Here is a 23,278-nt window from a genome sequence, read left to right on the forward strand (position 1 = left end):
GTTTGGGTGTCCGAATTCTCTGCATTGTCCCATTTTTTGGCCTTCCCCTGTAATTTGATCACTGCGATCTTGTGTACCTTTGAGTATACATGTGTTTTTAGGATTAATGATCATTATCCCCCTCATTATTTTTCATAAAAGACAGATTCTTCATCCGAAACTTTGATTCTGCCCTTTAGTGACGTTACAAGGACGAGACAAGTGAAAACATTGAATGTCTCTACAACAGGACGGCTAGAAACCACTTTTTAAAACCACAATGAAATGTTAAATTAAACACAAGTTTGCTTTTAAAAGCAAAACCCACACACAATTCAATTTGAAATTATGACACCCTGAGTTAGAACCTACATGTACTATATTAATTAACGAAACAGAATTAAGCTGAACTTGTTTTCTGCAAAGTTGTAAATAAAGGCACCACCAAACTGCTGGAAAGCGCTGGCGAAGCATCAGGAACCAGAGTTTGCTCACTTTTGACAGCAGTAGCCTCTGGTGCAGAGAGAATGTTTTCTTCATTTCAATTTATTCAGATAGTTCAGTTCAACGACTAGTTCCTTCATAGTTAAGAAAACTATTGGGAGTTGAAAATATAGGAATGCTTCTTATTCCTCTCCCGATCCAAGAATAACAGCTAGATTTTTGCAGTTTTTTTAAAGTTAGGCATGTTACTTTTTACAATCTTAGCACGCCTGACTGAGCTGATGTTGGAAGGCCAAGGCCTGGTACCCTTGGACCAGCCCAGGGCCTCCATGGACTCATTTTCTTCTCTCCCATGGACAGCGTCCCCTCCTAAGGGTTGGCTGCCCCCACAGAGATGGACAGAGAGTCCGTGAACCACTTGTCTGCAGAATACTCCGCATGACGCCATCGGGCCCCAAGTCAAGTCCTAGCCCCTTAGGCAGAGAATTATTGATTAACAAACACATATTGTGGCCCATTTATGTTCTTTTTTATGTGATTGCCAAGTGCCCTTAACCGCAGATGAAATGGATGTGGAGACTTATTACGTTTCTGCTTTAAATTTGACAGGCTAGCCTCTCCAGCGTGCCCTGGGTGCTGATTTTGTTCCAACAGAGCTACTGTTTCCTTAACAGATTTCTTGCCCACCCTATATTCCGAGGGTAAGGTACTTTATAACGCTCGATTTACCGTGAGCTGTAGGATTTTAACCCAGTTTTTTCCTGGGAAGCCAAACACTTCTGCCGCTGCCTGTACACGTTGTGCATGTACTGCAACAGAAGAATTGTTTATTATTCCTACTTGCTTATTAAGGGTTTTAACATTTGTAACTACTGCCACGGGATAATTTGAATCTGAGGATTTCCGGGGTTTGACTCCCCAAATCAGGAGATGGGGCTCTTCTCCTATCCTGCTTAGTACATCCATCATCAGAACTTTCCTTTGAACACAATTCTAGGTTTGGGTCAGGGTAGCTTTCCATTACATTTCTATGTTCCCCACTTAAGTCTTCCCCATGATGGCGCAGGGCATGCCCTAGTTCCTGAAGAGGTGTAGTTGGGTGCTTTACAGGTACAGCGGGAGATACCAAGGGGGTGATCTTGGTCCCTGAAATGTAAGGGATTTAGGTCGTGCTCATATGATTGTTCAAATGACACCAAGTGACCACCTGAAGGGGTTAGATCTTTTGAGCTACATGGTGCCAATGTAACATTAGGTGGGGGCGCAGTGATAGCATCCCTGGGCTCTTGTATTACTTCCTGTTGTAGTCTAGGGATTACTATATCACAGGCACTAGCTGCTTGTGAAACTGCATCTTCCAGTCCCTGCACAATCACAGACTTTAAAGACACTTCCTTGTTTTTAATGAGGGCAGATGGTAACAGAAGAGAGATTTTCTTCCTTGTTGCTTCGCTTGTTTCATCCTGAACATCACCAGTCACTCTCTTTAAGATGAGGTCTGACTCCTCCTGCTTCTGTGCCACTCTAGGGCTCCCTTTTTCGCTGGCAGACTACTTGCAACTGCTTTACCACTAACTTCTGGCTCTTTTTGCGGTTCCTGAGACTTAACCTCCGACTTCGCTTCTAAAGGTACCGTGTCGGATCGAACTAACTTTTTTGCCCTACTTTTAGTAATTGGTTCTGCAAGTTGATCTACCTCCGTCGGTTTTACCATGCCAATGGGGGATAGGAACTGATGCTCCATTGTTCTTTAACTCATCCCCTATCTTTTTTACAGTCTGTGTTACCGTTTGCCCCTTTTTGCTTCTGCTTTTTTTCAAGGAGCTCGCAGCTAGAGTCTCTGCAGCCCGGCTAAACTCTGGCGATGCTGTGCGCTGATTTATTTCTCTCTCTCTCTAATACTTTACAAAGCCTTTCCAACTCACTGTCTAACGACAGACCATGCTGCGATTTATAGTAGACCTTCCAGCTTACTGATTCCGTTCAACCACCGACCATGCTTTCATCTACAGTCATCCAGCGATTTAACGCTGGCAGCTGCCTGTTCCTGCCACAATTAATTTTTTCATCTGCTTCCTGCACCTGATACAGACTTTGCGCCAACATTTTCTCCAACTCCTGTCCTTTGTTAACAATGACTAATTGGTTGTTTGAAACTTGACTTTTGAAACTTGTGGCTTTTTATACTTAAAATAGGGTTTTTACAAATATATTGAAAATAGGTAAAATTAACAGATAAAATGGTCAGTGGAGAGGTTTTACAAACAATCTTAAAACAAATAGAATTATAGAAAATAAAGACAGAAAAAGGCTGAAGTGAACATTTCAAAGGGTAGAACAGTAAGAGTCAGTTGAGGTTTTAGCTTTTGGTTAAAGGTTCAGTATATCAGGCTGAAGTGCCTCTTGGTAGAAAGGTGGGGAGTGTTTGTGGTTTTGTTCTTTCATGTATTTTTCAAAAACAAGGTTTGGGCCAACATCGGGACCTACCAAACAGCCAGGATAAGCTGGTGATAGACAGATCCAGGCACAGCCCAGGAGAGTTGTAGGGACTGAAGATACTGTGGCCTTTCTGGCAGCTTCAACAAAACAAAAATCAACTCCCCTGCCACCTCAAAGTGTGGGTCACTGGGCCCCGGTGCTACTGCAAATACTTATACTTCTGGTACCTCAATATCAATACTCCAAATGCGTGTATCACTTTAAACAGTACAGCTTTTTCTTGCAAGATTAATTGCTACTCATAAACATCTGACGAAGTGGGTGGCAGCCCAGAAAGCTTATGCCTGCAGAAATGTGGTAGTCTTTAAAGTGCTACAGGACTCTCCTTGTTCTTGCTGTGCACAGACTAACATGGCTACGCCTCTGGAACTTGTTACTCATAAACAGATGCTATCGTGCAGTGAAGAACAGAAAAACTTCTGGGACCACTGCCAAGAAACAGTCAAAGGAAATCAAGTTTCCGGTGTTTCAAGTTTCAGACACAGACAGCCTTCTTGCTCTCTCTTTTGCTCAATTTACTTCAGATAAGTCTGCCAAGAGACCTAGATTTCCTGTCACACACTCCTCGAGCCTTCTGGCTGGCTTGCCAGTTTATTGCCTGATTTCAGGGTGTTTAGGAATTTGAATAGGGTTATAGGCTCGCCAATTGAATTGATTAGAAGATAATGAGGTTTTAGTCCCGGAATCAGGCTCCAGAAGAGTTTTATAGGGACCCCCAGGGTGCACGACAGGAATGTTTACTCTGATAACGCATGGGAGGTTCTCCAAGGCAAGGGTGATCTATTTAACCGAAGCGACGGTTATCTTATTTAGACTGATAGAACTTGTAGCACGGAGGTCTAGAATGAGGGAAACAGACAGGAGCAATCTGCATCCCGGGTGTCTGAGCAACGTCTCGCTTACACTGCCCAGCAGCCCACACCACTAAAGCCATGGGGTGGAAAGGAAATGCCGCGTGCTCCCTGAGTTAGAGGCGGAGTGCGGGAGGAGATCACATTCGTTAATGACTTGAAAGTAGCCTTGTTGATGGAGTAAATGAGGGTTGGGAATTTGGTGGCCCAGAGACCAGCGGTTTGAGCCAGAAAATGTGCTGTTCTAGGGACGGGAGCTGAAAAACTCAGCAGCACTGGCCCATTGCACTTACTAAACTCTTGGGGGCTGGGAACCCTGTGCACCCCGTTACAGGAAGGGCCCCTTTATCAGCAATGAGCTCTCCTTGATCAGTGGCATGTGTCCTGAAACCCACTAAATTGTTTGTTAATATAAAGACCTTCCCCACGGGCTATGAGCAGGGTTTTTGAAGTGGGGACCTTTAGCACCACAACATAGAACTTCAGGTGGCAGCAGTAGTAGGTTGTTATCCGCTGTGTGAACTGACCACTGGAGAGGTACAAGATTCTCCCTTTGCAATGTGTTACACTCCCCTTCACAGCTGGGTAAAAAGGCAGGTTATTCTCTCAGCCTGGGGGAGTAGGGGCTCATGGTGAATAAGCAACTCAACATGAGTTCTCAGTGCAATGTTGTGACAAAAGTCGCTAATGCGATCCTGGGATGTATAAATGGGAATAGTGAACAGAAGGCAGGTGATTTAACCTCTGTATACGGCATTGGTAAGACCGAGACCAGAATAGTGAATCCACTTCTGGTGTCCAACATTTTAAAAAGGATATTGAAAAATCAGAGAGCGGGTGGAGAAGAGCCACTAAAGTGATTGGTGGGCTGGACAAAAGGCCTGACGGTGAGAAACTTAACGAGCTCCGTCTGTTTAGTTTCTCAAAGAGAAGATGGAGAGGCATCTTGGGGCTTTGCTAGGAGGAAACGCCGGGTACTAAACGGCTCTTTAAACTAACAGAGACAGTTCAGAACGAGAACCAATGGCTGCCAGCTGAAGCTAGACAAATAAATGAGAAATGACGCACAGTTCTTTTAACAGTGAGAGTGATTCACTGTGGGAACAAATTCCCTAGGGAAGTGCTGGCTTCTCCCCCTCTTAATGTCTTCTGGCCTTAAAATCTAAGAATCTATCAAAGAGGGGTGCGGACTGTCAGGTTTTTGAGTATATTAAGGCCGGGGGAAGCCTCAACCGTGGGTCCCACATGGTGACGGACGCGTTGAAAACACCTAGATGGACACAGTGAGGGGTTGGACGGGGCATTGTCTGTTTCGTTTGGCACATGGTACGTTCCTGATGGCTTTAAAGGAAAAGCCCATGATTAAAATAACCCGTCTTGAGTGACGGTCTCGGTTCCTTCCCGGCAGGTGGAGACACAGCAGTCTCAATGCTGATTGGCCAGGTAACGGCAGACGGGCACACCCGAGTGATGAATGATACAAGTAAATAATTAATAATTTCTTTGGTCTTAATTAAAAGAGAGCCTGCAAGGTGGTTGGCAGAGGGGCAAAAAATGTGTGTGGGGCGGGGGTTTCCTGCTTTTATGAGGGGAAAAGACAACAAGAGGAGTTTTTGTTGCGGTTGGTTTCATTCTTGTTTTTTACGTTAGCAATTTGGGTGTTTTCTACCCTGAAGGACTCTGTGGCCAGCTGGAGATCTGGTGTAGTGAAAGGCTGAAAATCTGGACTACGGTGTGCACCTCATTGCAGAACTAGAAGGGTTCAGACAAGCATGACGAGAAGGATCAAAGGCCTGGGCAATCTCTCATGTGAAGAGATCAAAAAGACTGGGATTGTTACCTTGGAGAGGAGACAGATACAAGGGAGAGGATAAATGTCTATAAAATAATGGATGAGATAGAGAAGGTAGATCCTTGTCTCGTAGCAGTAGCACAAAGGGGACAGCAGAAGTGATGCGTGGAGGGGTGGGGGCGCATGGGGTCATGTGCCCACCCAGATTTCTGCTAGGGTTTGCCATCTGGGCCCCCTCCCTGTACGGCAGAGCCTGGAGCTGGCAAGCTGCAAGCTATGGTCATGGGAAGGGGCAGCAGCAAACAGCTGGGAGCTGCAGGGAGGGGCTACCGAGGGTAAGGGGGAACCTATCCTCCAGAAAATTATCTAGTTCATATTTGAGGCCCAGTGATCCTTTTGGTCTTCACAACATCCCATAGCAGTGAGTTCCACAGGTTAACTGCCTTGTGTGGAAAAAGCACTTCCTCTTGGTTGCATTAAACCTGCTGCCTATTAATTTCATTGGGTGATTCCTGGTTTTTGCATTGTGGGAAGGGTAAATAACCCTTCTCTAGTCACTTTTCCCACACCCTGCATGATTTTGCTCATATCCCTCCTAAATCGTCTCTTTTCTAAGCTCAACAGCCGTAATCTTTTTAGTCTCTCCTCCTGTGGAAGCCGTTCCATGCCCTTGATCATCAAACAACTAGTTTTATCCACTCATGAGAGGAAGCACTTAGCAAAACAGTGCAACTTTCATGCTCCGGCCGCGTTGGCTGTTGATACGTTGGCTGCCTGCCTTCATCTTGTTTCATGTCTTTTTTTTAATTTTGAAGATAAACGGATCCTGATTGCCCTTGCTGTCGTCATCATAGCTTTGATCATCGCTGTGATTGCACTGGCGGGTGAGTGCATTGCTAACTCAGCTGATTCTCCTTTCCTTGTCACTGATTCTCCGTTGGTTGCTTGTCCTAGACACGGGACCAGAGTGCCTGCTTGTGTTTTCCGCTGTCTCTGCTCACACCGTCTTTGCCCTGCTCCGACTCCTCCGTTGAAGCAGGTTTCCCTTTTCAGAGGGGAAATCTCTTTCCAGACCCTTTTCCCTTCCTCCCCCCATCCCTCCCCGCCCCCCCAAAGAAGAAGGATGTAGGTTTCCAGCTCCCACAACCCCACCAAAGCCAACAGGAACGGCCCTTGCTGAGCACCTCTGAAAATTCAAGCACTAGGTGGCGCTCCACTCCATAGAACCCACCCACTGACTATGAGACCGGACAGCAGTGTTAGCTAATGGATGCAGCACTTCCCTGGCACGCAGGAGAGCTGGGTTCTCTTCCCAGCTCTGGTACGGGCCCTGCTGTATGACCGTGAGTCAGTCACTGCCCCACTCCGTGCCTCAGTTTCCCCATATATAAAATGGGAATAAGATACTAACCTCCTTTGTAAAGCACTTTCTGACCTGCTGGTGAGGTCTTTGGCAGATGAAGGACCCAACTAAGTGACTCCTCTCTGTCTGGGGGGCTGTGACCTAGTGGTTAGATCCTTCCTCCCCCCCATGCATGTATTCAGACATCTACCAGAGTGGCACTAGCACAGCTGAGAATCAGGCTCCCCGTTCACTGCTGGAATAGCTGCAAGCTCTCAACCTTCCCTCGATTCTGGATCTCCAGGGAGCTGCTGTGAAGCCATCGCCTCGGCACGTCGGCGGCCCTTTAGCCCTGTCCCCCGTCCCACCCCCAGTCCAGGGGCGCGTTGCTGGAACACGCTCTGTTATTGCGTGGGAAGGCAAGGTGAAGGGTGAAAGCAGGAGTGCACCGGTGTCCTCGGTATATGCTCAGGTTCCCACTGCTGTATTAACTCCCCCAGCACGTCTGGATCAGCTCCAGGCCACGCACGGTGTCTGCTGTTCTTCCTGTACCGTGGTAGATGGTGTTTGTGCAAGCTGGGAGCGCACTGGCCTTAACCCTCTGCTGGCTGTTCTTCATGGATAATTACAGCCTGGAGGCTGCTGTAACTCACACCAGGGGAGTGGCAGGGTCCTGGCTGCTCCTAGCACACTGGGAACGCAAAGTCAGCGTCCCTTCAATACGGGCCAGACGTCGCCACCTGCCCGTTTTGCTACTGAGCACGTGCAAGCATCTCTGCCCCTAGTTAATGAGTCTGTGCCTTGGGGGAATCGCAGGGCTGCTAAAAGTTCCAGCTGACCCGAGCTGAACTCGTTTCTGGCTTTTCCGGGGCACGAAAATGTTCCATGTTTTGACTTTTCCCCCCGACTTGGGGGGGGAGGGGAGGGAAATTCTTTGAAACCTCCAGGGTTTTGGCAGGATGTTGGGAAAACTGTGACCTGACCTGCAGCACCCATGTTAGGTTTCTGCCCAGTTTTAGTGACTGCTTCACCCCCCCGGAGGGGAACTTATGGGCGCGTGCATGTGACAGGCCTGCCTTTGGGCCCGTCCGCAGAGAATATGAGTTGTTCTCGCCCCACCTAGGGGTGCTCGGCTCTGTAGCATGAGCTGTAACAGGCTCTGACGGGCCCCAGTTTTAGCCCTGATGTCGCAGCCCTCACACGTCTGCACCGAGGAGGACATCTCAAGGGGGGAGTCCAGGAAATGTGCCCCCCCATTTGAACGGGCTGCCCATCCTGACAAAATGGGGCACCCTACACGCCGGTGACGGAAGTTGGGATGGCGGCCGGGCCTGTCTGAATGCACGGACACAGAGGGTTGTGATGCCGTCTCAGCCCCACGCTGTCTTCCACACCTACCTCGTACAAATGGTGGCTGTGCATACAGGACCGGGGGAGACTCTATCCCGGGAAGCCGCGGCTCTGACAAAGATTTGGGGGTTGTGGTGGATAATCGGCCGAACTTGAGCGGGACACTGTGGCCAAAAGAGCTCATTCATTGATTTGGCATACGCTATCCGGTCAAGCCAAGCCACGGCATTTTTATCCACTATGTTCACAGCCCGAAGACCTCCGGGAAATTGAGTCGTTTTGCTGTCCTTGACCATATGGGGCATGGTTTGAGGCTGTCCATAGTGGACTGTCTCTAAGATGCCATTGAAAGAGTTAATGCCATGCTGTAACGCATAAAGAGGGGAAACTCCGGTGGGAGTAGAAAGGTTATTTTAGATCTGGATTTGGCACGTGTGTGACCACTGCTGGAATCCTGTGTTCGGGTCTGGTGCCACCATGCAGGAAAGATGTTGATAAATTGCAGAGGGGTCGGAGAAGAGCCATGGGAACGATTAAAACCTGCCGTTGGGTGGTAGACTCCAAGAGCTCGAGCTATTTAGCTTAGCAAAGAGACGGGGGTGACTGGATTCTGTCTATCTAGCAGAGTCTATAAATACCTGCATGAGAAACAAATATTTGATAATAGGCTCTTCACGATCCAATGGCTGGAAGTTGATGCTAGACAAATTCACACAGGGATTAAAGCATCCATTTTTAACGGTTGGTGTTATTAGCCATTGGAGCGATGTACCGAGGGTCGCGGTGGATTCTCCATCATTGGCCATCTTTAAATGACGATTGGATTTTTGGTAAAAGATCTGCTCTAGGGATTATCTGGGGGGCAGTTTTCAGACGTGTCATGCAGGACGTCAGACGAGATGATCACACGGGTCCCATTCAGGTCTTGGAATCTATGAAAATTTGTATCCCAGGCCCTGGATGTGTGTATCTTAATACCCCATCTGGTGGGGATCTCCACTCAGACAGGCAGCAGCTATAGGGTCCATCTGTCACCACTGTGCTACTTGCTTATTTTCAGCCAAGAAAACTCCCTCCTGCCCGCCCCATATCACTGCTGGGTGCCTGGACGGCTGGATTGGATACCAAGGGAAATGCTACTACTTCTCGGAGACTGAAGGGAACTGGAGTGTTAGCCAGCGCCACTGTTCTTCACACAATGCCTCCCTGGCTTTGATTGATTCCCTGCAGGAGCTGGTAAGGAAGAGACACGCACCCTTCATAACCACAGCTAAGGACGTGCTAGAGGCTGTCACTCACTGAAGGCCTAAGGAAGCTCCTTGATTCATGGAACACAGGCCCCTCCACAGCTGGCTGGAAAATGGAAATTGGCAGGCAGGATTTGTCATTTTTCATTTTATAAACATTGATTTTTTTTCCCTCAACAATGTTTATTTCATTTTTAACTTCAAATGTCATTTCCTGTGGGGTTTTTTTTTAAACTCCGAAATGATGTTTTTCAAAACCACCCCCTCAAGTGGCTCGTGCTGCGTCGATGGGAACACGGTTCCCGTCAGCGCAGTGCAGCGAAGACGCCGCGTAAAAGAGGAGTTACGAAGTAGATGAAGCGACTCCGCTTAGCTTGCGTAACTCCCGTCAACCGCCGCCGAATTTGAAAGTTAGTGAAGACCAGGCCCAGGTTGGACAAACACCTGCCAGAAAAGGTCTGGGTTTATTTTGTCCTTCCTGAGCCCAGGCGGCTGGACTTGATGATCTCTTGAGGTCCCTCCCAGCCCAACATTTCTATGATGCTATGATTCCCAAAAGTGGGGAAACTGGAAGAAAATGGGGAAAAAAAAGTAGTTTCTTTTCCCTGAATATTTTTTTTGAAAAATAAAAGTTCCTTGGGGGAAAAAAAATCATTTAGATGAACTCTTGTTTATTTCACTGGAAGTTCTTTGGGTCAGGGACTGGCTTTCCCAGTGTGTACAGCACCTGGCGCAAGGGGGCCTTCATCTCCGTTATGGCTGTTGTAATACAAATAAAGATATCAAGTGTGTGTTCTTTTCCACAGAATTTCATGCTGCGCTATAAAATGATCCCTTACCGCTGGATTGGCCTCCAGAGGGAACAAGGCCAGGACCAGCCCTGGAAATGGACCAACGGTACCGTATTCAACAACCTGTGCGTCCTTTTTCCTTTTTCACTTTCTCAGTCATAGGACACAGAGAAAAGCAACAAAACCCTGGGGTGGGTGGAGAACATTCGTGCACAATGACACCCCACTGATGGCATCACCAAGGCTACGGAATGGGGCAGAAGATGCGGCAGCTCAGTGGGGGAGCAACTCGGTAACTGCGTCAGGGCCTAGCTAAGCACACCTGGGCTCTGGCTGCTCGGGGCAGAAGAGGAGGAAAGCAAATGGATGGACAGTGTGGAGGAGGACTTGACACCCAGGGGGAGGAGATTATGAGAGGGGGCAGATGGGGCAGCAAAGGGATATTGGGGGAAAGACGGGAAATTGCTAGAAGAGGTGAGTGCAAGCAGAGAAGAGGTTTGTTTCCCCCGGGTATGGCCTGATTTCCAGTTTAGCTGCACTGGTACGTACAGTTCTGTTCATCTGTATTCAGGAAAGATGCATGCAGACTGGTGCAGGTGCAGAGAAGAGCTGCTGGGATGCTCAGGGGAATGGAGAGTCTCTCTTATAAGAGGAGATTGAAAAAGCGTGGCTGGTTGAGCCTAGCAAAATGAGAGGGTGTCTTATGGGTCTCTGTGAATACATCGGGGGCGTGGAGGGGGGTAGACACCAGGGAGGGAGGAGAGCTACTGACGCTAAAGGATGCTGTCGGCACAAGATCAGACAGGGATAAACTGGCCATGAATTAATTTGGGGCTGGGAATTAGCAGAAGGTTTCTGCCCATCAGAGGAGGGAGGTTCTGGAGCAGCCGCCCCGTAGGAGCGATGGGGGCAAACAGCCTAACTAGCTGGAAGACAAAGCCTGAGAGGTTTATGGACAGGATGATATGCTGGGGTTGCCTGCCACAGCAGGGGGCTGGACTCAGTGACCCAGGAACTCCCTTCCTGTCCTATGTCCCCTCGCACACCGGAAAGACCTCCAAGAAACTCGGTAACCTCTGTTTGCTGCCTGATTTTCAGGTCTCAGCTCCCCCTGCGACATTTACAGCTGGAAGTGACTGGCTCAGGGTCATGCAGCTGGTTAGCAGCAAAGCCTGGCAGAGAACCCAGTTCCCCTGGGTCGTACGCCACCGCACCACGTCGCCTCTCTGTACGTGAGCAGGAATCTGCCCCTGATAACCCCCACGCTGCTTCTCATTGCAGGTTTCTGGTCAGAGGGGAAGGGCAGTGTGCCTACCTGAATGATCATGGGGTTAGCAGCTCCAGATGCTACTCGGAGAGACAGTTCATCTGCAACCAGCAGGAGGAGTGCTCTAGAATGAAATTAAGCACTGCAGGAGGGGACACTATGTCTGAGATCACATAAAGAGCCAACGCAGCCTCTTCAGTGGATGCACAATTTGCAAATTGGTCATCTCTTGTGGAGCATCCTACCTCTGCAACCATTGCTCCTTCCAGATCCCTGCTGCTGGAACACTATGTCCTTCTGCACTATGGCACTGGTACTGTTGAACGGGTATTTTAAAGGGCTAAATCTAGGCTTCCCTTAACATAATTGTGTAAAGTGCACAACTTATTTAGGCAATGCAGAATCCCAGTTTATATTTGAAAAAAGGGCATGTTTCTACACCATGTTCGAACACAGGGTTGCTCAGAAATGTCCCTGCTACCAGAGCACCTTGGACTGAAGATCAATGATCGATTTTATAGTCGCTTCATCAGACCTAAGACCGTATGTTCTGGACACCCGGGTGAAGAGGGGAGTGTTGATGGCAACTGATCACTACTTGGTGGTGAGTTGTGTGACGCCGTCTAAAATGTAGGGGTGTTCATTTATAATATTATTGATATTAATATTGCAAAATTGCAATAATTTGTATGAGATAGACCATGTCAGGTACCATTGGAAAGATTATAATTTGCTAAGTCTGATAATATTGTGTGTGTGTGTGTCATATGTGTACTGAAAGTTATGGATGTGTGTGATATCTGGCTGTATCTAAAACTTGTGCTGTGCTAATGCGTCACACCCCCACAGGCAGATTAGCGTCAGCACTGATGACTCATTGAGGGCCACCACCTTTACGATGAGCCCAGGGAGAGAAGCCGGGAGTCATCAGGACGTTGTAGGGTCATGCCTGTGGTCTGGTGGGACTGCAATTGCCTTTCCCTGCTGGTGTGCTGTGAGCTTGTGTTTGAAACAAGCCACCTGGCAGACCAGAGACTATAAAATGCAGCTGCACCATCCCCATCATGTCTTCCTTCTTGCTTCCTACCTCTGTTTCCTACCTCAACTCACCTACATTTGAAGAGGTACTGGGTGTACACCGGGGGGACTGTGCGAGCCTGCAAACCACACAATTCTGCTGAGAATTTGATACATAGGGACAACATTTGTTGTATGTATTCGATTGCTTTGAGCATTTAACACCCGCTTCTTGTTTGTTTCTTTCCCTTAATAATAAACCTTTTGTTTTAGTTACTGAAGGATTGGCTGGCAGCGTGGTGTTTTGGGTAAGATCCAAACTTATCTTGGTCTGGCAATCTGGCTGACCCTGTGGGGATCAGGAGAACATTTTTGGTAAAGGGAACAGAGTTTAAATAACTGGTCTCTTTCCTGGACCTAGTGGCTGATTGGGAGCCAGAGACTGAAATGCAGTAAAGGGGGCTGTGTGTATTTTTAGTTTGGCTTCTTGCTAACCAGTGTGGGGAATCAGAAGCACTGTTTGTGGCTGGTTGGGAAGTCTGACTTCAGCGTCACCCACCAGAGTTGGGAGAATCTGCTTTCCTTCTAAAGCCTGCCCCGACCTTGGCATTTTCAGGTTGGCCACCCTAAGCATGGACGGGTCAGAAGTGGGATCCAAGGCACGGAATGCTGGCTGGATAGACGCGGGAGGCCCAGACAATCAGTGCAGGTCACCTGGGAACATCTGGCAGAGGCCCCTGGGAGGAAAGACTTGAATTCCCACTTCTGGAAGAACTTCTCTTGCGTTCCGGGCGAGGTCGTGGGACATTGAGTCCGAGTGGGCCGTGTTCAGGGCCTCGGTCGTTGAGGCAGCCATGAAAAGCTGTGGCCTGAAGGTGGTTGGGGCCTGGCATGGTGGCAATCCTGCTGCTGGTGAACACCAGTGATGAGGGAAGGTGCCAACGAGAAGAAGGCCTTCCGAGAAATGCTCGTGAATCAGACTCCGGATACGACTGAGAGGCACCGGTGGACTAGGAGGGCTGTGGATGTGGCTTTTTCCGATATTTGTGTGACGTTTACCAGTGACAACCCTGTTTATTGAGTCCAGACACCGTTAGCTTATTCATTTTAATGCTGGGTTCTTGTGATAGGACAGCTCTTACTTTAGACAGAACGTCTCAGAGCAGGGCACTTGGTTATTTTTAATCAATCTAGTTTTATTCATTCCTTCACCAAGAAACTTACATATATACAGTCAATTGCTGAAAGAAGGTTTATAAAGCAAGTTCGGATGCACAAAATGTTTGTCACTTATAACAGACACAACATACAGTCTTGCAAGCGATTTTCATAGACCAGCGCCCCAGGTAAGCACTTATATAACATCACAACGTCATCAGTAATTCTTACATCTATTTATATTTACCCATCATCAGTTTCTTTAGTACTTCTAATATATCCAACACTCCTCAAATAACTCTCCAAGGAATAAAAGTTGCCCTTTGTCGTAATGTGTGCCAGAAACGTAGGGGAAGATTGTTAAAGTATTTAGGTACCTAAAGCTGCAGATATGTTCCTAGGTGTCCGACTTTTGTTGATTTTTATGTCTCACAGGCTGAAGTGTCAGTCGTCCCTTCTCCTGGCTTCTAAGTATGATTAGAATCGAATAGGCATTATTTTGGCGTAAATATGGAGCAGGGAACAGACTCAGAGATTTTTTTTTATTTGAAGGCTAGAAATTTTCATCGAAGTTTAAGGACAGAGGCGACTGTTCTGAGGAGCACCATTCTGACCGCCTTCTCTATAACACAGACCAGAGAGTTTCACCCACATACCCCTAGATTAAGCTCACAGACTTCAGTTAGACCCCAACATTTCAGTCTTCAGGAAACTAAATTAGGCACCATAGACAGAACAGAAGGGGACCGTTCTGATGCCTCCTGGAGTACACAGGTCATGGGATTTCACTCAGTAAATCCTGGGTAAGCTAGAGCATCTCCTAAAAAGATAGGCAGTCTTAAAGTCTTGGTGCTTATCCCTTTTAAAAACTGTAGCAATGAATGATTCCGAGTACATTCAGGGTGTATTTGACAGCTGCAGGGATCACACTTGTTGCTTCTCATCTTGCAGTGGATAGAGCAGGCACCTGACATGGAAAGAGACCAGAGCGCTCCCTCCAACTTCACGTTATGTGCATCCCCCCGGCCAAGGTCCTGGAGTGCCCTGCATGGACATTTTAGTGAAGACCCCCGGGACATTTATTTTAGAATAAAATTTGCCCCAGTGCCCTCAGAGCGTTGAGGATGAAAGGAGAGAGATTGATGCAAAAAGTTGCAAAGGACCAGTGTGTGTGTGTGTGTTTGTGTTACTGCCCCCTGCTGGGGAGAATCAGATCTGCTGTGTGTGCACATGTCCAGACTTACTCTGTGCATGTGTGTGTGTGTGTGTGTGTGTGTGTGTGTTACTGGAATCAGACCTGATCTGTGTGTGTGTGTGTTACGGCCCCCTGATGGGGAGAATCAGGCCAGCTGTGTGCACATCTGGACTTTCTCTGTGTCTGCTACCATCCCCTGCTGGCGGGAGGCAGCAGACCTGGGCTGTGTGTGTGTATGGGGAGGTTACTGTATTACCCTCTACTGCAGGAGTTCTCAAATCTTTTTTTGCTGGGACCCTTTGAAAATATTTCAGGCTGTGATGACTCCCCTCCCCCATGCCATGCCACCCTTACCAGCATGCACAGGGGCTAGGGTGCCCAGATGGCAAGTGTGAACAATCGGGTTGGGGGGTTATGGGCTGTATAAGACAAAGCCCCGACTATTGGGACTGTCCCTATAAAATTGGGACATCTGGTCACGCTAGTGGGGACTGACAACTTGCACCCCCCCGAGGGGTCACGACTCCCAGTTTGAGAACCCCTGCTCTAATGAATAGAAATCCATTAACAGTGTATCATAGCCCCTATACTGCTAATGGCTCTGAGCAATTCTCCTTTGGCTCCAGGGTCAGTTCTTCAGTAACTGGCATCCTTCCCCTGGTGTTGCTGGGGTGTTTCGAGCGGCCGGTGGATCAATGTGCCCCTGACAGCCAGGGCTTTCTTACAATCCGCTTTTTTAAAATGACCCATCTTTGCAACCGACATTTACTTCTGAGCCCTAATTTTTTCCCTCTTGCAACTAAAAGCTGCAATTTGTAGGGCGCCGTGAGTCTTGAATCCAGCTCAGCCCAGTCACAGACCCCTCCAACCTGCCCCTTAGCATGACGGTTCTCAAATGCAGCCTCCAGGGGGTTTGTGTGTGGCCAGGAGCAGCTGGGGAGGGAAGCGGGCAAGGATCCACCCGGCCCAGCCAGGTTTTCCCTGACCACAAGCCGGGACTTGCTGGGAGCAGCCCCCGCAGGGTGAATAACCCCCGGCCCTTGGCTCCCAGAAACACCTGCTGCCGGACTGCAGTGCCAAGGTGAGTGACACCCCCTCTCCCCCCCGTGTGTCTGCCTCAGGGTCCGCACCCCTCCCCGCCAGCCACTGGCTGCCCATCCGTGCCTGGGATCCCGACTCCCTTCCTGCTTTCCTGACAGCCACCCCCGGCCCCCGGCTGCATCAGTGGCTGGGGTGCAGACTCCCACCCCCTTCGCATCCTGACATCCACCCGCCTTTCTTCCCTGCCAGCCGGAGCCGCTCAATTGCCTGCAGGGTCCTTGCATTCACCCGCTCACCCCCCTCCCCCCACAGCCGGGCAAGTGACCCCCAGCAGCTCCCTCCCTAAGCTGTAGTTCTCCCCCTCCTGCCAGGTGGCTCAGGGCAGGTGCTGCACGTGTAGCCAGGCTCCCTGCTCTGCAGGGAAGAACCGGTAACTCCCTCCAGCCACCTGGCAGGAGCTGCAGTTCTTCCTGCACCTCACTCACCTGAAAGGTAAGTGGGGCAAGCGAGGCAGCATTTCCATTCAAAGAGCTCCTCAACTTTTGCTAATATTCTGATCCACACAATTGATGCATCAAAACCCAGAACTTCTTATTTGTGCGTGTGCATGTGTGTTTAATTTTCCTAACGGTAACGGAGCGTATCAGGGAAAATTGTCAACGCAGCCACCAGCAAGAGTTGGTGCCGCACTCTCAGGCCACCGAAAACGTTCTTGTGAGAACCACTGACCTCGCAGTAGACGTGAGTGCCCTCTTCCCTGCAGCCCACAGGCACTATGGGAAGTCCCGCCTGAAAAGCCTGATTGGCAGCCACCTTGGGGGCTTCTGATTGGCCCCTTGGCCCCATATAAGCCCAGCATACCAGGAAGTGTCCAGGGAATAATGTGGCTGCTTTGTGAGCTGTCACGGCCAGCTCTGCTCCTGACTTGGGCTCTGACCTGGATTCTGACCCTCAACATCAGTTCTGCCCTCTCGTATTGACCTCGGCCTGGAAATCTGCCCTCGAGCCCCTGCCCCAGGCCCTCCTGAAACTTCCTCAAAGTCAAGCCCTCGCACTGAACAGGATGAGCTGGAGGGCAGAGGGTGCAGCCTTTAAAAATAAATAAATAAAATAAAAAAAAGCATGACACCGGAAAGCGTCTGAGGGAGGAGAGACCTCAGCAGGAAACCCCAGCTCTGGGCAACTTCCCCAGGCGTGGAGGAGATGAGAGCCGGAGCTAGGAGAAATTGGTTGATCCTGGAGAGCAGGGAGAGGCTTGGAGGAGGCGTGTCTCCTGTTGAGCTGGTTGGCGCGTTATTGCTCTGGGGGTGTTGTGGGGGAGTGAAGGACGCTTCAGAGAGTTGCATTTCTCAAGTCTGTGCTTTAGGTCTGGAACACAGCTGCAAATCTACGGCCACCAGAGCAGACTCAGGACTGGAATCAGATACCAAAACCAGGCCATCACGGCACCTGAATATAAAGAGAGAAGGGAGGAGAACTGATGCAAGCCTGACTCCTGAAATTAAATCTGCAAGGTCCTTAATGGTATCTAGCTAGCCACAAGGTCTCTCTTTAGCCCAGGTGGCCTCAGCAAGCCAGGACAAAGTCCCAAGCCACGGCAAGAAATTTAAAAAAAAAAAAAAATTGAGTGCAATTTTGAAGGGGGAGGAGGTTCTTCCTACCACCCAGGCTCTGCCCACTCCAGTCAAAATTGAAACTACACCCATGGCCCGTGCAAATCTTCACAGAACGGCCATTTCCTGTGCCGTGACTGGCAACAAAGTGTTCACCCAGGGTGGCGTTTCAATTGTCATCACTAGGCTTCAGAGTCAACAACACGCCGGCAGGGAGGAGATCATGTCCCTTGGAACTATGGGGGTGAGACACATTGTTCTTCCTCTGGGTGGTGATGTTTCTTGCCAGAGACTTTGCTCCAGCTGTTACCTTCCTGTAGAGCCCATGCCGCCGATAAATGCAGGGGAAAATCTAGGAGGGGTGAGCTGTGTTTATTTTTGGCTTTGGGCAAATATCTCATGGTGGGAAGGAAAGCCTGTCTCTCTCTTGATCCTGGGAGGGTGAGAGGGTGAACCTGATTGCTCCCCGGGAGAGAGAGACGCAGGAATAGCTCCTCGTGGACTCTGAACAGTGAATTTTGCATTTTGGTGAGTTTGAGGCGTTTACGTTGGGCTCATCATATCTTAGCCTGTGGGTGGCCGTACCGCTTAAGGAGGCTGGACAGCAAAGCACTTCGGCTTCATTATTATTTACATTTCAATAGCACCCAGCTGAGATCAAGGCCCCCTTGTGCCGAGCGCTGCACGGACCCACAGTGAGAAACAGTCCCTGCAGTGGTGGGTCTCTGACGCCCGGGGTCCAAGCCTACATTTGCACCCTTCTCCCCCACCCCCAGGCCTCACTCACCCCCTCTGTGCAAGACAGGAAGGGTCCTGACACCGCCCCCAGCTGCTCTGGGGAGGGGAGGCCTGTACAGCTGAGACCAGGGCCCCCATTTTTCACTGACATGGTTTAAATTGCCCCAGCCTAAATAGCCAAAGGAAGGATTATTGTCCTCATGTGACAGAGGGAGGGAACTGTGGCATAGAGAGATGAAATGATTTACCCCAGATCACACGGGCAATCTATAACAGAGCTGGGAACTGAACCAAGTGTCTTCACTGTAAAGCCAGCCTTTCTCTCTTTCCCCCCCCGAATTCCTCTTACTCTGTTTGCTTTCACTTACCCTTTGGATTAGCGCTGTTTGGGGGTGGAGGATCTGGAAAGAGACAAGACAGAGCAAAGGTTTCTCAGGGAGACGCTGATCAGGAGGAGGGATCCCACTGAATAACCTTGAAGTGTTCCCCGCTCATTTTATTAGGGTGTCTCTGCCCGGAGAGGGCACAACTGCTGTGGAAGACCAGCAGGTTGCCTGCGTATCACAATACGCCGCTCAGCCCCACAGAGCTGCAGCAGGGAGCAGGGCAGATGCGGCGTTAGATGGCGAGAAAGAAGAGTGTTTAATGCATTCTCCTTGCTTCATGGGAGCTGAGGGAATGCAGCAAGGCGTCCTGACCCATAGAAAAAAAATGTCTGGATGTAGCTTCACGTGCAGAGGGGTCGGTTGGAAGATTTTCATCCTCTAATTGCAAGGGAAAATTCACAACCTCCATCACCAACCCCAAGGATTAAACTGGGACACGGAGCGTCCCACAGGCGGAACTTACCTACCACGCTCAGCTTTACATGAGCCAGACACATTTTATTGATGTCTTGAAATACGTAATTCCCAGCCGCCTCTGCGCTCACGTTCTCCACCGTGAAGTTTCCACCAGAGATCGAGACGGTCTCCTTGAAGTAGCTGTTGAGCTTCATGGGACCCCCGAAACAAAGCTGTAGATGTGATCCCATTTCGAAGTCGAACCGTTCTGCTTGCAGAGATCCAGGGTGGTTTCTGATAAGTTCAGTGGGATGCTCACCAGACTCCCTTTGACGGCAGATCTGGGCTTTTCTGGGCAAGCTTCAGGACATAGAAGGAAAAGCAAAATGCAGAGTTTGGCTTGGTGGCAGAAGGCTTTGGACGAAGCAGAAACTGATTGTAAGGGGGTTGGAGCAGCGGGAATATAGATGAGAACATGGTGGAGCAATGAACTAGGACTCAGAATGCCTGGGTTCCAACCTGAGCTCTGGGAAAGGAGTTGGGTCTAATGGGTTAGAGCAGGGGGGCTGGGAGTCAGGAGTTGTGGGCTTCTGGTCTCAAGGGGTCAGTGTTGTATCCGGCTTCCTCCTTACTTGACACCACACATGTGTCGTCAGAGACAGCTCTGAAAATCAGTGCGCTGAGCAGAAATCCCGTCATCCAGGAGTGTGCGTCCGAGCTCATGGCAGTCATAGCAGGGGATAAAAGAGCTGGAGTCATTCAGCCGGAGAAGCCGATCCTGTGATAGGAGAACAACAACAAAATCCTGCTAGAGGGAGTGTGAAAGGTTCAACGGAGAGATACCGACCATGGAAATGGGACGTCTTACTGGATAGATCAAATGTCAGAGAAAGCAAGCCAAGTTGCTGGCACCCTTTATGGGAAAAATGTTGATTGTGAGGCAGATGATACCTCTGGGAGATGGAGTCACTCTAGTTTTAAGCCATGGTAAATAAGATCAGAATCCCAGCCCTGACCCCGCACTGACTGCCGGAGGGTCGCTCTGGGTTTTGTGGTAGGGATGGTTGAAAATCTTCCATCCAAACAAGGGAAAACTGTATTTTTGACAAAAATGAAAATTTCTGCAGCACGGGTTTGCTCGCCTGGCCATTTTTTTTTACTTCTAATTCAGAAAACCAAAATATTTTCCTCTGCCAAAACCAGATGTCCCAGCCCCGCTCGTGTTTCTTTGATTTTCAACCAAGTCAAAATTTTCCACAGTGGGAAAAGGGGGGTGGGGGAGGAACCATTTCCCGACCAGTTCTAATTTGCATCCGTTCTACAGTCCTCTTTTAAAACTCCATCATTATTGGCTCACCATGCTGGGACATCTGAGAAATAGGTAGGAAAAGAAATCCTTTTAGAACTTTCAGAGTCCTGCCTGGGTCAGGTACAGGCAGAGACAGCTCCTAGTCCATATCCGAGTCTTCCAGTAAACATCAGAAAAGCTCAGATGTTCATGATGCTTTGAGATCTCCTGATGGAAAGCACTAAGTAAGAGCTAGATATTCTTATTGCTTCAGAAACACCAGCTGAGGATCTGGCGCCTGGATCTGAGAGGTGCACACTATTCACCGCCTCCCAATCAGTCCCCCTAAACTTGCCTGGCTCTCTTCCCGGGCCACCCCTCCAGCTCTGGGGATGGAGGAGACAATCGGGGGTCACTTGGTGACCCTGGTTTCTTACCTGCGTTTTGCGTGGATGTCACTAGTCTGTCCAGAGCAGGAACTCTCCCTTGATCTGTATTTGAAGTGGGAAGCTGAAAATGCAGAAGAGGTGGCAGCTGGGCTGCGAATATCAATGCACATGGAAGAGGAAACTAATCTTGTGAGACTCAGTATTTCCCCACCAATGACGCCCTCATAGATTCATAGATTCCATGGTCAGGAGAAGATCGCTGAGATCATCCGGTGTGAGCCATGAGACTTCCCAGAATTTATTCCTGTTTGAACTAGAGCAAACCTTTTTTTTTTTAATCCAATCTCGATTTTAAAATGGTCAGTGATGGAGAATCCACCATGACCCTGGGTAAATGGTTCCAATTTAATTCTTCTCACTGTTAAAAATATGCACCTTATTTCCACTCTGAATTTCTCTCGCTTCAGCTTCCACTCCTTGGATCTTGTTAGATTTTTCTCTGCTAGGTTATCAAATATTTGTTCCCCATATGCAGACTTAGAGCCTGAGATCAAGTCACTTCTCTTTGCTAACCTCAGCCCATCTCTGTGACTTGCACCAGGGATTGTTGGAGACCCTGTGCAATTTGAGTTGCTTGAGCACTGGTTTGGGGGCTAGCATAAGTTAAGTTGCTTGCTGGTCATTTGGCTTGAGTAGCCTGCCGTCTTCCGCTTGGCAGAGCCAACTAGGACTATTGAGTGACCTTGCAGATGTTTCCATTTCTGCAGCGCTTGGCACATAATAAGATGAAATACATAACACGTATGCTTGCAGCTGCATGTAGATAAGGGTGAGGGAAATAATAAATTATCCTTGAATGGCCAGGGGAACATTTTTCCACTGCCAAGGGGTGTATTTTGTTTACCGCCCCTCTTGTTACTAAATGTTGTTTTAACAGCCCCAATTATTAGAATAAAAATAAAATATAGTTAAAAGTAACAACCCAAATATAGAATAAATAAAATAAAAATGGTGCATTAAAAAGTCACCACAAAGGGGCGCACTTCTTCAATGCATGATTCCGCGGGAGCTGCTGCCGGTTGGACCAGATGGTACACCGGTCCCTGGCGGGGCCCCTGAAGAAAACTGTTCCTGTAGACAGCCTTCTGAGTGACTGCTTAGCTCTCCAGGCTTAATGAGTATGATGTATTGTAGTTCATTTTAGGCTTTGTATTTAACTAGTGTTTTTATAGAAAACCTTGCACATTAAACCTTATTGATCTGCAAATCGGACGTACCGTGTCTCACTGGTATCCACTCTGATCACTAAGTGTCCGGTATCAAAAGGGATGAGGTACTCCATACATCCCACTAAATAACAGCACCGATCAGGAGAAGAATACATATTGGAGTATTCCAGCCCGAAACCCCTACTTTTTAGAGCAGAAGGGTGGTGTGGGATGGGGAGACTGCCTTTAAGGGCTGAGCTTCCCAGACAGAGTCTCCAAGAGAGAGACACTTTGTACCCCATTCATTTTAGCAAATGTTACCAGGAAACCAATTAAAAACAAAAAGAAAGTGGGGATTTCTAGAGTTATGCAACAGAAGACACGAATCGGCTGCCAATCTGAGAACTACCATTCCCAGCAGTCTTCCTGCTGACCTATAACCTTCCAGAGCAGCCTATTCTGGGGAGCAGTGGGTTTATAATACTTACTTAGTCCTGCCTTGAGTGCAGGGGACTGGACTAGAAGACTCGTGAGGTCCCTTCCAGTCCTACACGTCTATGATTCCTTAAGCTCCCCATCAGAACAAAAGGGAGCTCAGGCGGGGGCACCACAGAACCCATAAATAAATTAATTACTTGGGACTGGGTGAAGGAACAAAATGGGGAAATCAGATGGGGAGGCCAAGCAGGGAACCTGTCCATTCCACCTTCCTCCTCCTCAAGGCCCGCCTCTTTCTCTGGGGCGGGGCTACAGGCCATAGGAGACGACAAAGAGAAAAGAGAGTGAAAACAGGAGCAGGAGGGTCATCCCTTCAAAACCAGGGCACAGGACAATGAACACTGAGCACAAGATCCTGGACAGCACCCACCGCCCTGGAAAGGAGGCTGAGGAATCAGCGGGGCCCAACCGGGGTTGGAAGGGGAAATCTTAGAGAATGCAAAAGCCCAACAGTGTAGGGCATCAGGGCTGTGACCTATAGCAGGCTCGTTCCCGTGGGAATGTGGGTGGGGGTTTGGTTTGCAGACTTCCCTGTGCTGGGGCTGTGGGTGGGGGGGAGGAAGGAGTGGACTGGGGGTGAGTTGGTGGACAGCAAACCAAACCCAGGCGAGAGGCTGCAGACAAAAGAGGAAGAAGAAGGGCCGTGTCAAAAAGGGACTTGTCACGCTGGCTGGATTGGGGGGAGGGGGGCATTTATTGTATTATTTAACATCGGTATGTCAAAATCATCATCATTCATGTGAGAGATGCCGTGTCTGGTACTGTTAGAAAGGCTGTAACGTGCTAAGT

At 48.9% G+C, this 23,278-nt stretch overlaps 1 protein-coding gene across 2 annotated transcripts in view; it reads left to right on the top strand.

Annotated features, from left to right (window-relative positions):
• LOC137153500 (C-type lectin domain family 2 member B-like) overlaps positions 1-12,860 on the top strand; it is a 22,188-nt gene extending 9,328 nt beyond the window's left edge. Inside the window, exons 2-7 of one of the 2 annotated variants that reach the window (XM_067548944.1) lie at positions 1,952-2,052; positions 5,182-5,256; positions 6,381-6,449; positions 9,318-9,493; positions 10,311-10,420; positions 11,577-12,860. In XM_067548944.1, coding sequence (XP_067405045.1) covers positions 5,202-5,256; positions 6,381-6,449; positions 9,318-9,493; positions 10,311-10,420; positions 11,577-11,739 — 573 coding nt within the window. In that variant the 5' untranslated portion in view covers positions 1,952-2,052; positions 5,182-5,201 and the 3' untranslated portion in view covers positions 11,740-12,860. Of the gene's footprint in view, positions 1-1,951; positions 2,053-4,580; positions 5,257-6,380; positions 6,450-9,317; positions 9,494-10,310; positions 10,421-11,576 lie in introns of those variants that run through there. The other variant, XM_067548935.1, reaches the window with a different exon arrangement.
• The last annotated feature ends 10,418 nt before the right edge of the window (positions 12,861-23,278 follow it).

This window comes from Emydura macquarii, unplaced genomic scaffold (genome assembly GCF_026122565.2).
Source record: "Emydura macquarii macquarii isolate MOO-44397 ecotype Brisbane River unplaced genomic scaffold, CSIRO-AGI_Emac_v2 contig_246, whole genome shotgun sequence".
Taxonomy (NCBI): domain Eukaryota; kingdom Metazoa; phylum Chordata; order Testudines; family Chelidae; genus Emydura; species Emydura macquarii.